Genomic DNA, 13,671 nt, shown 5'->3' with positions numbered 1-13,671 from the left:
TCAGAACTGAGGCAAACCTTTTGAAATGACATGTTTATTAAATGTAAAAATCATAATTTTTTGGACATATAATTGCAATTGAATAGAATTGCAAAGCATTATGTCCATTGATTTCTGTTTCATTGAAAAATGTGGTAACAAAATCATTGTATTTACAATAACAATGTTAATGAATTTTGATAATTTCATTGAAATAATCTGTTTGATTTTCTAAACCACAGTTACCCCATTCAGTGAAAATAGGATCACCATTTTCCCTCATATTTTGAATCAACTTATGAATTTTAACATGAGACTATAAGGATGATTGTTTAATTGTAGTTTCAACAATGCCATTTCTATAGGCATGTCTAAAGACAGGTAATACTTAATGGAAATTGCCAAAAAACAGAATTATTTTGCCTCCATAAGGGAGATTATTATTCATTATTTCCTTTAAAAGTCAATGAACAATGCTCAGCACATGTGTGAGAGCAGCTGAAATTCCACTTATGAGATCACACCTCACAGAAGTTAAGCATCCTTGGTGTGAGTGGAAACTGTTGTGACCAACATGTTCAAGATGGGCACAGGTAGTTTGAAAATCAAATGTGATATGCATCCAACTGATAGGACATTCACAGTAATGACTTTACATGAAGCTGTTAAAACTATCTTGTTTTCACCTCATAAAACATGACACAAAGTTTTATGAACAAGTGTTTTACTGGAGCCTCCTGATCCATTAAAGAAGCAACAGTTGGGAATCTTATTTCTTATTGAATGTATGATTTCCTCAGCTATTGCGTTCTGTACTTTGTTTAGCTTCTTGTAAACTGTCTTACCATTCATACCTTCTTCTTCTACATTGTAGGCTTCTGTTGTGTTTTGTGCGACATATACAACAGGGGCTGGCAGGTTGGAATGTCGGAAAGATTTGCCTTGGTATGTAAAACATTCTCCATGTCTAGCAGTGTGAGGTTGTAGGCTCAGGTGGCATGAGCTGTCTCTGAAAGTCTTATGAATATTCATCCTGAAATGCTGTTCACAACTCAGGTATATTAGCAGGAAACACAATATGTAGATGATGGCTAAATGTCAATTCATTTGCATTGGCATTTGGTGTCTGGCAGCCTGCTGCAAGCATTCTTTCCATTCAGCATCCTTAATGACTAAATGTAATTTTTCTGCAGCTTGGAAAAATAAGTTCAACAGAATTCCATCAACTGTGCATAGATCCTCAAATGAATGCAGAAGTCATGCAGAAGTAATTTTGGTGTTAGCAAGATTGACAGTGCAGATGCGTTGAAAGCACTTAGTATTTTTCTTAAAATAGTCCTTTGTTCTTTTGCCCACACAAAATGTTGTGGAATTTTGTAGCAATTTTCCTGGCAGGTGGTAATATTATCATTGCCTAATTTAAAAAATGCCTTGAGTTTGGAGCCCCTGTGAATATTAGCAGCAGCCTTGTACACAACCTGAAAGTATGCCATGTGTTCTTCTGGTAAATGGGTAGGCAGCTGCTCGATCATATGAGATCAGAGGAAAAGTCCCATTTGTGCAGTTACCATAGAGCCTCTGGTGGACTCACATAATGACAACTCAAGTTAATATCCACTTCATCAACAATGAATTTGCTGTTAACTTTGAGAAAATGAACACAATTGTGAAGCAATGCAATCATGTTCTCTATAAACAAACAAATATTTAACGGATTTTTCTGAGGAACAATGCTCAATATTGATATGAGTGCATTATTTTCTACTGAGAGAGCTGCCGTATGGTAAAATCCACCAATTATTGATGATAAAAGATTGAATTCTCACTGTAATGCCATTTTTGAATTGTCTATCATTAGAGTAGCCATTAAGATTTAAATTAGATCCCTCCTGATAACTCTTGATTTATTTTTGTTTTTATATGCATGGACTGTTTTGATTGACAGTACCACAATTCGTGTACCATGCATTCCTGAATAAGTTCAGAAGGTTCAAGTTCTATTTCTTTCTTTGAAAGTTCTCTACAAATTAAAGCACCACATCTTCAGCTGAACGTAATTCCTCTTCATCTGACGGAATGAGCACACTGTATGCATAATGGTCCCCTCTCTTTTGAATTTTGGTAACACAAACTTGACCACTTACTATGCCTAGTACATATTTTTTTTTTTAAGAAAGATCAGGTAATAAAACCCTTGAAACTAAGTCAAGTCTGTGCTCAACTCTTTCATATACACATATCAAAAACAGTTTTGCATCACCCTGGTTCCCAGAACTCCTGAAGATTGTATCACAGACACTGTCCCTTTGAATGTTCAGAGATGTCACTAACCTGCCCAAAGATGTGAACAACCATGCATGAGCAGTGCTCATTAGATGGAGGAGGTCCGACAGCCAATCAGTTCCAGTCATTCCATCAGGAAGGAGGCACACAGCTTGTGTTGTCTGTAGTTTAACCACGCCTAAACTGTCAATACCACGGTTCAATTGTGTCCGCATTGTTACTTTGTGCTAGGAAGGGCTCTCAACAAGGGAAGTGTCCAGGCGTCTCGGAGTGAACCAAAGTGATGTTGTTCAGACATGGAGGAGGTACAGAGAGACAGGAACTGTCAATGAAATGCCTAGATCAGGCTGCCCAAGGGCTACTACTGCAACTACCTATGGATTATGGCTCAGAGGAACCCTGACAGCAACACCACCATGTTGAATAATGCCTTTCATGCAGCCACGGGACATCATGTTATGACTCAAACTGTGTGCAATAGGCTGCATGATGCACAACTTCACTCCCGATGTCCATGGCGAGATCCATCTATGCAACCATGACTCCAAGCACTGCAGTACAGATGGGCCCAACAACATGCTGAATGGACCGCTCAGGATTAGCATTACATTCTCTTCACCAATGAGTGTCGCATATGGCTTCAACCAGACAATTGTCAGGGACATGTTTGGAGGCAGCCCAGTCAGAATGAATGCCTTAGATACACTGTCCAGTGAGTGCAGCAAGGTGGAAGTTCCCTGCTGTCTGGGATGGCATTACATGGGGTCGACATATGCCGCTGTTGGTCATGGAAGGTGCCCTAATGGCTGTACAATATGTGAGTGCCATCCTCCGACTAATAGTGCAACCATATTGACGTCATATTGGCGAGGCATTCACCTTCATGGATGACAATTCACACCCCCATCATGCACATCTATTGAATGACTTCTTTCAGGATAACGACCTCTCTCAAATAGAGTGGTCAGCATGTTCTCCAGATATGAACCCTATCGAACATGCCTGGGATAGATTGAAAAGGCCATGACCCACCAACCACTCTGAGGGATCTACGCCAAATCGCCATTGAGGAGTGGGACAATATGGACCAACAGTGCCTTGATGAACTTGTGGATAGTATGCCATGATGAATACAGGCATGCATCAATGCAAGACGATGTGCTACTGGGTATTAGCGGTACTGGTGTGTACAGCAATCTGGACCACCACCTCCGAAGGTCTCACTGTATGGTGGTACAATATGCAATGTGTGGTTTTCATGAGTAATAAAAAGGGTGGAAATGATGTTTATGTTGATCTCTATTCCAATTTTGTGTACAGGTTCCAGAACTCTCAGAACCGAGGTGATACTAAAACATTTTTTGATGTGTGTAGTTTCACATTAGAGATAATGTAAGTCCATTTGGAGTTGCACGTAATTGTGAGAAACAGATCAGGCTTTCCCATGTGGGCAAAAATGGCCATTGTACCTTGATAATTATGAACCATGTTACAAGGGTTGCAAATATAAGCTGCAGGAAGAAGAATAGGAATCTCCACATCTGTTCCTCTTTGTTCAACATCATCATTAAGGAAGTACATCAAACCTTTGCACCTACCAGCTGTCAGTTCTTCTTGATATGGTGAAATGATTGCCAACCTATAACCTTCTACTTCGACATAACTATCAACAACACATTATTGAAATAATGTACTGGAAGCCTGAAGTATACTGAAATATCTCTAACTGCTAAACAATAACAACAGTACTGTAGCTGCACTGTGATTGTTCTCAATGCATTAGGCTGCACTTGTGGCTTACATACAGTCCATCCAGAATCGCCACATGGAGAAACCAAATGATACAACATTGGATCAGAATGCAGGTTCAAGTGAGGTATACAATACAAGTAAGATATGGAGTATTTTCGTGACACTGTTCTGTTATTAGTGATGGAAACAGCAGCCACCTCACTGATTGTAGGCAGATTGGATCTTCCAGGACGCAATGTATTGTTAGTAGTGAAATATATTTTAAAATCAGGTATTTTTTGAGCTATATCTTTCATGTATTCAAACAACTTTGTGTAAGAATCATGTATATCATGCGTTGCTTGCTGTTTAATCATTATTTCCCTACAATAGGTTCTGTTGTCTTTATTCATTGTGTGTGTGTGTGTGTGTGTGTGTGTAATGTAAAATCAAAATCTGTAATGATGAGGCCAGCGTAAATTGGTGTACCTCCTGCAGGAGGTTGCAAACTTCGTGCCATACAATACATTTCCCATGTATTTTAAAACAATATAGACCATTGCCAGGAATATCTGTTGAGTTAAATTGTGCTTAAGCAAATACCAGGGCATTATTAAACTGTCAAACATTTTTGTAGGTATTTTGTAGTTTAGTCATTATTCTGCTCTAGGAGATTTTAATGCTCTTGACATTCTTAAATGGGTTCTAAGTTAATCTTTTCCTTGTGGCGATACATGGTAGCTGAACTGTCACTGAACTCCGCTGCAAACACCTTTCAGAGAAATATATGCTCATTTGGCCAATATTACCAACAGGAGGTTGCAAACTTCATGCCATATAATACACTTGCCCATGTATTTTAAATCAGTATAGACCATTGCCAGGAATATCTGTTGAGTTAAATTGTGCTTAAGCAAATACCAGGGCATAATTAAACTGTCAAACATTTTCTAGGTATTTTGTAGTACAGTCATTATTCTGCTCTATGAGATTTTAATGATCTTGACATGCTTAAATGGGCTCTAAGTTAATCTTTCCCTTGTGATGATACATGGTAGCTGGACTGTCACTGAACTCCTCTGCAAACACATTTCAGAGAAATGTATGCTCATTTGGCCAATATTACCAACACTCTGTGTTTGCACTTCATTGTCATTAGGGAATAGGCAGGCAGAACAATATGTTTTGGAAGTTGTGTAGTCGCCTTGCAATGATATTCTGGTGGAGTTGAAGTAGGTAAGTTGGTGACACAAATTCCTTCTCTTGCACAAATTATTGCCATTTTGCTCTGAATCAGTCTTGTTTGCATTGCTCTGAGCTTTTCTTTGCTGCTGAAGCTGAAATTGTCTTTGTTCATCACTTTGTCTGGAATTTATTGTTCTCTTTCCCCCCCACCCCCATAAATATTCAGTTCTTAAGACAAATTAATAAGAAATAAATATTTATCACCACTTGCCTGGAATTTATTCTTCTCTTTCCCCCCACCCCCTAAATATTCATTTCTTAAGACAAATTAATAGGAAATAAATATTACCACCAGTAAATGTTTGTTTTACCTTCACTGTTAATGCAGAGTAATGGTTTTGAGATTTGGAGAAGTGCAACATAATATTGCAAACATTGTAAACTAATGAATAATTAAGTTATAAAAATAAATATACAGATTAATGGAATTTAGATTAGGAGGAGTGTAACATAACCATGCAGATGCCATAAACTGATCATGAATTCAAAGTTGAATACATTAAGTTATAAAAGCAAATATTATTTACATGTGTTGATGAATACTGATATAATTCTTTTTATTTGTGGCATAAACAACATTTATTTAAAGGATGTAAACAACTCCAACTGCTGTTGTGCATTACAGTAAAATTAGATTATCAATAGATGTCACCTTCTAAATTTATTATATCTTTGTGTATGACTGAAATTGCATGATAGACAAAGATCTGCAAAGAACGTAAAAAATGCAAAAACTGTTGTGCATGTTAGTTAAACATATCGTCAATAGATAGTATCTCCTATGCTGTTATAAAAATGTATGCAAAGTAAAGCTTTTTAATGAAAATAATAGCTGTAAACTATTTGTGTATTTCTCATCATTAGTGGTGAGGAAAATCTTGAAAATGATGTTTCAATCATTAATTTTTATTGAGTAATATGGGAAATACGGCATACCAATAAAAACACACCATTGATAAATAATATATATAATGATTAGACAATGTTTACTACTGGCAGAAAATGGTCTATTATGTGTGATGTGATTTTATGTAATAATTTAAAAACAAAGCCTCATGTCATGAAATATACAATAGCCCAGATGAAGGAGCTGCAGAGGAATGAACTTGCTTATAAAATATTCTTCACACAAGTCTGTTGTGAAGTTCAGCTGACTCACCCCTTACTTGTACAGAGTAATGCATTTCATAGTTTTTGCATAACTCCAGCTTGATGGGTAGTAGCAAATAATGTGGGTACATATTTGTATTGTCCCAACTAATGTCCATTAATGAATGGTACTGGTCATTCATTAAAAAACATTGGTTGGGACCATACACATATGTATTCATTTTATTTACTGGTATTTTGGATGGACATTTTACTCGGCAAACATTTGTTGGTTTGAGAATGGGCATTGTCCGAAACCGCTCACCGACTAAATAAACATCTATTTTAGTTGTAACTCTTGCTGTCTCTTTTTGCCTCACATTTTATAGTATTTCACATCTTCATTGAACTTGTCTTTAAACTGGATAACACATGGCTTGTCTTTGCTGGTTCTGATGCATCTTTTGTTCCCACAAGCTACAGTTTGTTCATGAACTTTTTTCCTGTTATTAAATTGTGAGAGCAAAATGCGTCACCAATTTTGATTTCCACCACATCAAATTTTTAGTTATTAATTCTGTACGTTTTGATTATTTCCTGAATGTCATGCAGATGGAAGTTGTCTGCACTTCACCTTACTCTCAATTTGATTGAAATTTTTGTCCATGGCCAAGTAGCCAGGGAGTGGGATTAAAAATATCTGAGTGATCTTGTTCTTGTGCTGTGCAGGGTCTTGAACTACTCACATCAGATGGTTACAAGTTAGATATCGTACATCCATTTTGGCCATCACATGAGTGACCGAAGTACTATCACTTCTTTTGTGAGTTTACCATTTAAATATTTCAAAAGACATGATCATATCTCATCAGGTACTTGGGTTGATATTTCCTCACACAGAAGTTATATAGTTCCTCTGGATGTACCCAATTGAGGATAACCTAAACTGAAGCAAGAAAGTGATGTGTGCAGTACTGAACACCTGTGGGAACTTTTGGGAATGAAAGCAGAAGTACAGCTACAGCTTTAATTGCTTTCTCTTTGTATTTTTACTATGTTGCTTAGGCAAGGCCAACATGTCAGTAAAATGGCTGTTTTTCTTAATTTACATCTGGGATCATCTCCAAATTTTCAAGAGTTATGTCACATGCACTTAGAGCTTTGGTTTTAATTTGAGTTATGTAACAGTTTTTGAACGTTTCTTGACAACAGAGGTACATTCAACACGATGATATTTCATACTTCTCATAATAAAGTGAATAAGCTACACTCCTGATGTCCATGATGTTCTTGATGTTCAACGGCTGCAGTAATCACATTAGAATATATCTCTCAGGATAACTGTGTGTATTCCTTTACTTAGCTCTCATTTTGCTCCCTAGATGGTACCACGGCACACTCCTATGTAGTTAGTTCACATTCACATGCAACCTTAACCCCTATAACTGCTCATAACTAGTGAACATTTTATAAATTTTTAAACAAGTTTACATAGTTTTAAGAGTAAATATACCTTCACTACTTGACTGTACAGATGGTAGTTCATACTTATCACTAGAACCAATTTCAATGACAACATCACTTTCATTTGACTGATGTGAACTTGTGTCTGCAACTCTGCCCACCATCTTGTCAGCAGATCTAGCTCATGTGTGAACTTAGGCTTTCCCAGCAAATTAACTGTTTGTACTGTTCTCGGGTCTCCAGCCAGGTGCAGCCACTTTCAAACCACAGTATTTCGACCGCGTTCCTTGCCGTCATCTTCAGGTGATACCTGCAGACTGAGCATCTCTGCTGAATCTCCTCCCTTTTATACTCTGATCACTCCCCACCCCTTCCTCCCACGTCCTGCCACACGTGGCACTGCGTGGAGGGGTGGTGGGGAGGGGCGGCCTGCCGGCTGCTGGATGCGAACTGTGGACCATCAGATGTCCTGTGGCCTTTTCCGGGTGGGGAAGTCACTTTGGGTTGGCGCTGTGCTTTTAGTTGGCTGAGTGCTGGGTCCCAGGCTTTGCTGAGGTTGAACCCGGCATCTCTGTTGATCAGCCCATCAGCTACACATATTTCAATCACCTCCTTCAGAACACAGTCCCAAAAAGACAAGGCCTGCTGTAGAACTTTTGTTTTCACATACTTCATAGTCTCTCCAGTATCCATGTAATGTTCCGCAACTGCAGATTTTGTAGGCTGCTTCAGTTCAGTGTGCCTTCTGTTTTCCTGGCATCTTTCTTCAATTGTCCGTACAGTTTGCCCAATGTATGCCGTAACGCATTTACACGGAATATGGTAAACACCTGGTTTGCGGAGCCCCAGGTCATCTTTTACTGTACCTAGCAGGGCACACATTTTCAGAGGTGGGCGGAAGACACATTTGATGTTAATTCGAGCCAGAATTCTGCCAATTTTGTTGCATACTTTGCTGGCATAAGGCAGGTACACCATTGTCTTCTCATCCTCTTCGTTCTCTCTCTGCTGGGCTTGTGCTTTCAGCCAGAAAGCACTTTGAATTTGACTCTTGTTTTATCTGCTCTTCTTGAAAACGCCCTTAAGGTGGTTAAGTTCTCCTTGTAGCCTTTCCTCATCTGATATTGCGCAGGCCCTGTGTACCAGTGTTTGCAGTACAACCTAACGCGGTGAAGGATTATGGCATCTGGTAGCATGGAGATACAGATCAGTGTGGGTTTCTTTCCTGTATACACTTGAGGATCCACCATATAGAAAAATGAAGGGAGACCCAACCAACAGTGTAAAAAAGTGCCTGCCAAAGGAAATCATCAAGAAGCTCTGACCTCAAACTGCTGCACCCTCAAGGCTATATGGGTTACCAAAGATGCACAAAAAGCTTGTTCCTTTGCAACCTATCATCAGCAACATAGGCGCTGCAACATACCAGCTAGCTAAATATTTAACAGAAGAATTAAGCCCTCACGTCGGGAAATGTCAGCATCACATCAGGAATTCTGTACATTTCATTCAACGGCTGCAGGAGCTGCACCTCTGTAACCGTGACCTCATGGTGAGCTTTGATGTGGTCTCACTTTTCACCAGAGTGCCACTTGATGACTCTCTTAAGTTGATTAGGGAGAAATTCAACCTGACAATGACTAATCTTTTTGAATTTGTCCTCACATCAAAATTCTTTCTCTTCAATCGAAACTATTACGTACAAATGGATGGTGTTGCCATGGGGTATCCCCTGTTACCATCGGTAGTGAACTTATTTATGGAGGACTCCAAAGAGAAAGCACTGGAAACTGCAGCACTGAAGCCTATGTGCTTTTACAGATATGATGATGATACATTTGTGATATGGCCATGTGGAAGAGAAAAACTTCAAGAGTTTCTCCAACATCTGAATTCTCTGCATCCTAACATCAAATTAACCATGGAGGTGGAAGATAATGGTGAACTCCCGTTTATGAACATCCTAGTCAATCACAAAGTGGATGGCACCTTGGGACACAGTGTATACAGGAAAGAAACCCACACTGATCTGTATCTCCACACTACCAGCTGCCATCATCCATCACAGCATGAGGGTGTACTGCGAACACTGGTACACCCTCGCAATATCAGATGAGGAAAGCCTACAAGGAGAACTTAACCACCTTAAGGACATTTTCAAGAAGAACGGATGTAACGAGAGTCAAATTCAACGTGCTTTCAGGCAGAATGTACAAGCCCAGCAGAGAGAGAATGAAGAGGACCAGAAGACAATGGTGTACATGCCTTATGCCGGCAAAGTATCCAACAAAATCGGCAGAATTCTGGCTCGATGTAACATCAAATGTGTCTTCTGCCCACCTCCAAAAACACGTGCCCTGCTAGGTTCAGTAAAAGATGACCTGGGGCTCCACAAAACGGGTGTTTACCGTATTCCTTGTAAATGTGGTAAGGCATACATTGGGCAAACTGTACAGGAATTGAAGAAAGATGCCAGGAACACAGAAGGCGAACTGAACTGAAGCAGCCTACAAAATCTGCAGTTGGGAATATTACATTGGTACTGGAGATACTATGGAGTATGCGAAAATGGAAGTTCTACGGCAGGCCTTGTCTTTTTGGGACCGTGTTCTGAAGGAGGCGATTGAAATACATGTAGCTGATGGGCTGATTAACAGAGACGCTGGGTTCAAACTCAGCAAAGCCTGGGACTCAGCACTCAGTCATTTAAAAGCACAGCGTTGACCCAAAGCAATTTCTGTGCCCAATTAAGGCCACAGGACATCTAATGGTTCACAGTTCTCGTGCAGCAGCCAGCAGCCCACCCCTCCCAACCACCCCTTCATGCAGCACCGCATGCGGCAGGTCATGGGGGAAGGGGTGGGGAGCAATCAGAGTATAAAGGGCAGGAGATTCAGCAGAGACGCTCAGTCTGCAGGTATCACCTGAAGATGATGGGCAAGGAATGCTGTCAAAACATCGTGGTTTGAAAAGACTGCATCAAGCTGGAGACCCAAGAACAGTACAAACAAATCTAGCTCACTTTCTCACCATGAATAGCTGTAGATCTGACATACGCCAGAAGTGCAAACACAAAAAATTTCTCTCATTGTCGAACCATAGTGTTACTTCATTTTGCCACATGAATATTTATCATATTCAAGGTCAGTTGCTACAGGAAACTCAAAATATACAAATTTGTAGTTGTTTCAATCTGGGAAAAAACCTCCCAGTTGCGAATACCTTCATAGTCTCTAGGAGAGTGGTGTGTAGTGGATCAGTTAGTACGTCTTGAGTTCATCACGAAAGTCAGTTCTTGTGATTTTCCAAGTTGGATCTGTGGGATTTTATGTATTTTGTTGAGTATCTCACAGTTGATATGTTTCAGCAGTTACATTAAACAATGGAAAGTCCAGGATGGAATAATTTCATTACGAAAAGGATAGATTTCTGCCCACCACACATAGGAGGCACTTAATCCAAGTCAGATCCAGTCCAAAGATCATTAAACTTCTATCTTTACACAAAAAGTCCTTCTTGAGAAGTTGAAAACACACACACACATACACACACACACACCCAACACACACACACACACACACACACACACACACACACACACACACACATGACTGTTGTCTACAGCTGCTCGAATCCTATGTAGGTGTGGTGTGTTTTCTGCTTCTGAAAAAGTAATTTTTGTCCAACAGCTTAAAGTTTTACCATCTTTTAATACCTGATATAGACCCTTCACACCTGAGGATTATTTCACTGTGAATCATCATGTTTTTTTATTGAAAAACAATTTCCTTGTGATCTACCAGTAAATAGATTACTGTTATTTGCAGGATATGTCTATTAATGAGCATTGTGATACCTGATAGAGACTTGTTGGCTGCACTGGTGGAAAATAAGTGTTGTAATTAGTATTTACAGGCCTTCATCTATTTTGTTTCACTTGATATTACTTTCCCATTTTCATACTCTAATATAACGTGTTTGTTTCTTAATTCTAGTTCACGCCATCTTGTCATGGACCTGCTGTTACTCTAACTGTTACACATATTGAACACCCAGAACTATGTTTATTACTTGATTTTGTTCCTGTCTTTGTATTTGAAAAGTGGCCAACAATAGAAAATTTGCGTAAATGGGAGCCAGAAATGGAAGAACATGTAAGTATTGCAATGGCCTTTTCCATTTGTACACTGAATTTATCTTACATTATGTATAAAATGACTGTAAAGCTTTATAACCATCACTAAAAACATAAACAATTCTAAAATAAAAAAAGCTTGCAAAAGTAAAACTGTTCCTGACAAACCCTGTTATGATGATGACGTTAGCCATAATTTGTTGTTTGTCTCCTTGCAGTGCTATTTAGACAAACTGCCAATGTTAACAATGTCTGCTGAATGTATTAGTGCTTGCATCCTAGTTCATAAACTACAAATAAATCAAGGAAAATATCTGTTGCAGCCGCAGTTTCATGGGACATGAAAACTTTTCAGTTAAAAAATCTCAAACTCACCACACTTTTGTTACATTTCTTCCTTATTTGTAAGTTTTGTGAACCAACTGACATATCATTTAAATAATAGCTACTCAGAATATAGTTGTGGTATTTTGTGGTTGAGAGTGTAACATACCACTTCAATTAGTTTTGTATAATGACTTGTCCTCTGGACACACTTTTGTAATCATTCTGATGGAAGCACGGCTGAAAGGTATGTTCGCCTTACTAAACTGGAAAACTTTACTTACGTGAATATCTTGAATTTGGCCACATTTTCTTTTTTTCATGCTATGAGCTTGGTATAGCAGTTTGGCTGAACAAATATATTTACTATATTTAGGCTTGTCAAGCTAATGGTATGTGAAATGTCAAATACAACAGTTTCTTCATTGAATCTTCTGTATTCATAAATTTTTTAGACAACTCAGTCACTCTCACAAAAGGCCCCACAAGACTCTTCATTCCACAGCTAAACAACACTACTGTTTACAACCATCTCTTCAACACCTTATCATGCAATCATATTCTTGACAAGTGTGAATGAGAAGAAAGGCAAAGGTTCCATTTGAGGCAAAGAGGTTTAGATAATTTACATCAGGTAGATTAGAGGCCGACAGGGGAACAGTAAATTATGGAGTTCCATGTGGTTCTGTCCTTGGTCCCCTGCTGTTTCTCATATATATCAATGATTTACCTTTGTCCTCAAACAAAGCAAGCAACTTTACAATATTTACAAATTACCCAAGTATTGTGATAGACAATGAGACATCCCTGACCTAGAATTAAATGCAAACTAATTACTTGAGGATGTTCTGAATTGATTCACAGTAAATTCTCTATCAATAAACCTCAGCAAAACCAATTACATTTATTTCCATTCCAGTCACAATGAATGAGATAAACATTGCACTTGAGAGCCAATAGATACAGAGGGTAAATTGTTTTAAATTCATGGGCTTACATATAGATCACAGGCTCAACTGGGAACACCATATCCACCATCCCTGGAAAGGCTTAGTTCAGCAACATTTGCCATCCAAATAACTGCCCAAATTGGAGACATCAGTGTCTCAAAATCTGCTTACTTTGGCTACTTCCATTCACTTATATGTTATGGAATAATCTTCTGGGGCAATTCACCAGTGTTAAAAAGAGGGCCTTACAAGTCAGAAAAAGGCTGTCCAAATTTTGTGCAAAGTGTCTCCAAGAACCTCATGTCACAACCTTTGTAAGCAAATAGGAATGCTAAGCACTACTTCACAATATCTCTTTTCAATCATGACATTCATGCTCAATATAAAATGAATCAAACATAATGTCATCATAATGCAAGAAGGAAATGTGACATACACTGTGACTTGAAAAATTTGTCTCAGGTGCAAAAA

At 38.7% G+C, this 13,671-nt stretch overlaps 1 protein-coding gene across 3 annotated transcripts in view; it reads left to right on the top strand.

Annotated features, from left to right (window-relative positions):
• LOC124789590 (cyclic GMP-AMP synthase-like receptor) overlaps window positions 1-13,671 on the top strand; it is a 349,572-nt gene that overhangs the window by 154,324 nt on the left and 181,577 nt on the right. For all 3 annotated transcript variants that reach the window (XM_047256999.1, XM_047256998.1, XM_047257000.1), the window contains one exon: window positions 11,787-11,945. In XM_047256999.1, coding sequence (XP_047112955.1) covers window positions 11,787-11,945 — 159 coding nt within the window. The remainder of the gene's footprint in view (window positions 1-11,786; window positions 11,946-13,671) is intronic.

The sequence above is a fragment of the Schistocerca piceifrons genome, chromosome 3, assembly GCF_021461385.2.
Source record: "Schistocerca piceifrons isolate TAMUIC-IGC-003096 chromosome 3, iqSchPice1.1, whole genome shotgun sequence".
In the NCBI taxonomy this organism is placed as follows: Eukaryota; Metazoa; Arthropoda; class Insecta; order Orthoptera; family Acrididae; genus Schistocerca; species Schistocerca piceifrons.
This window is presented reverse-complemented; position numbering and strand designations above follow the sequence as displayed.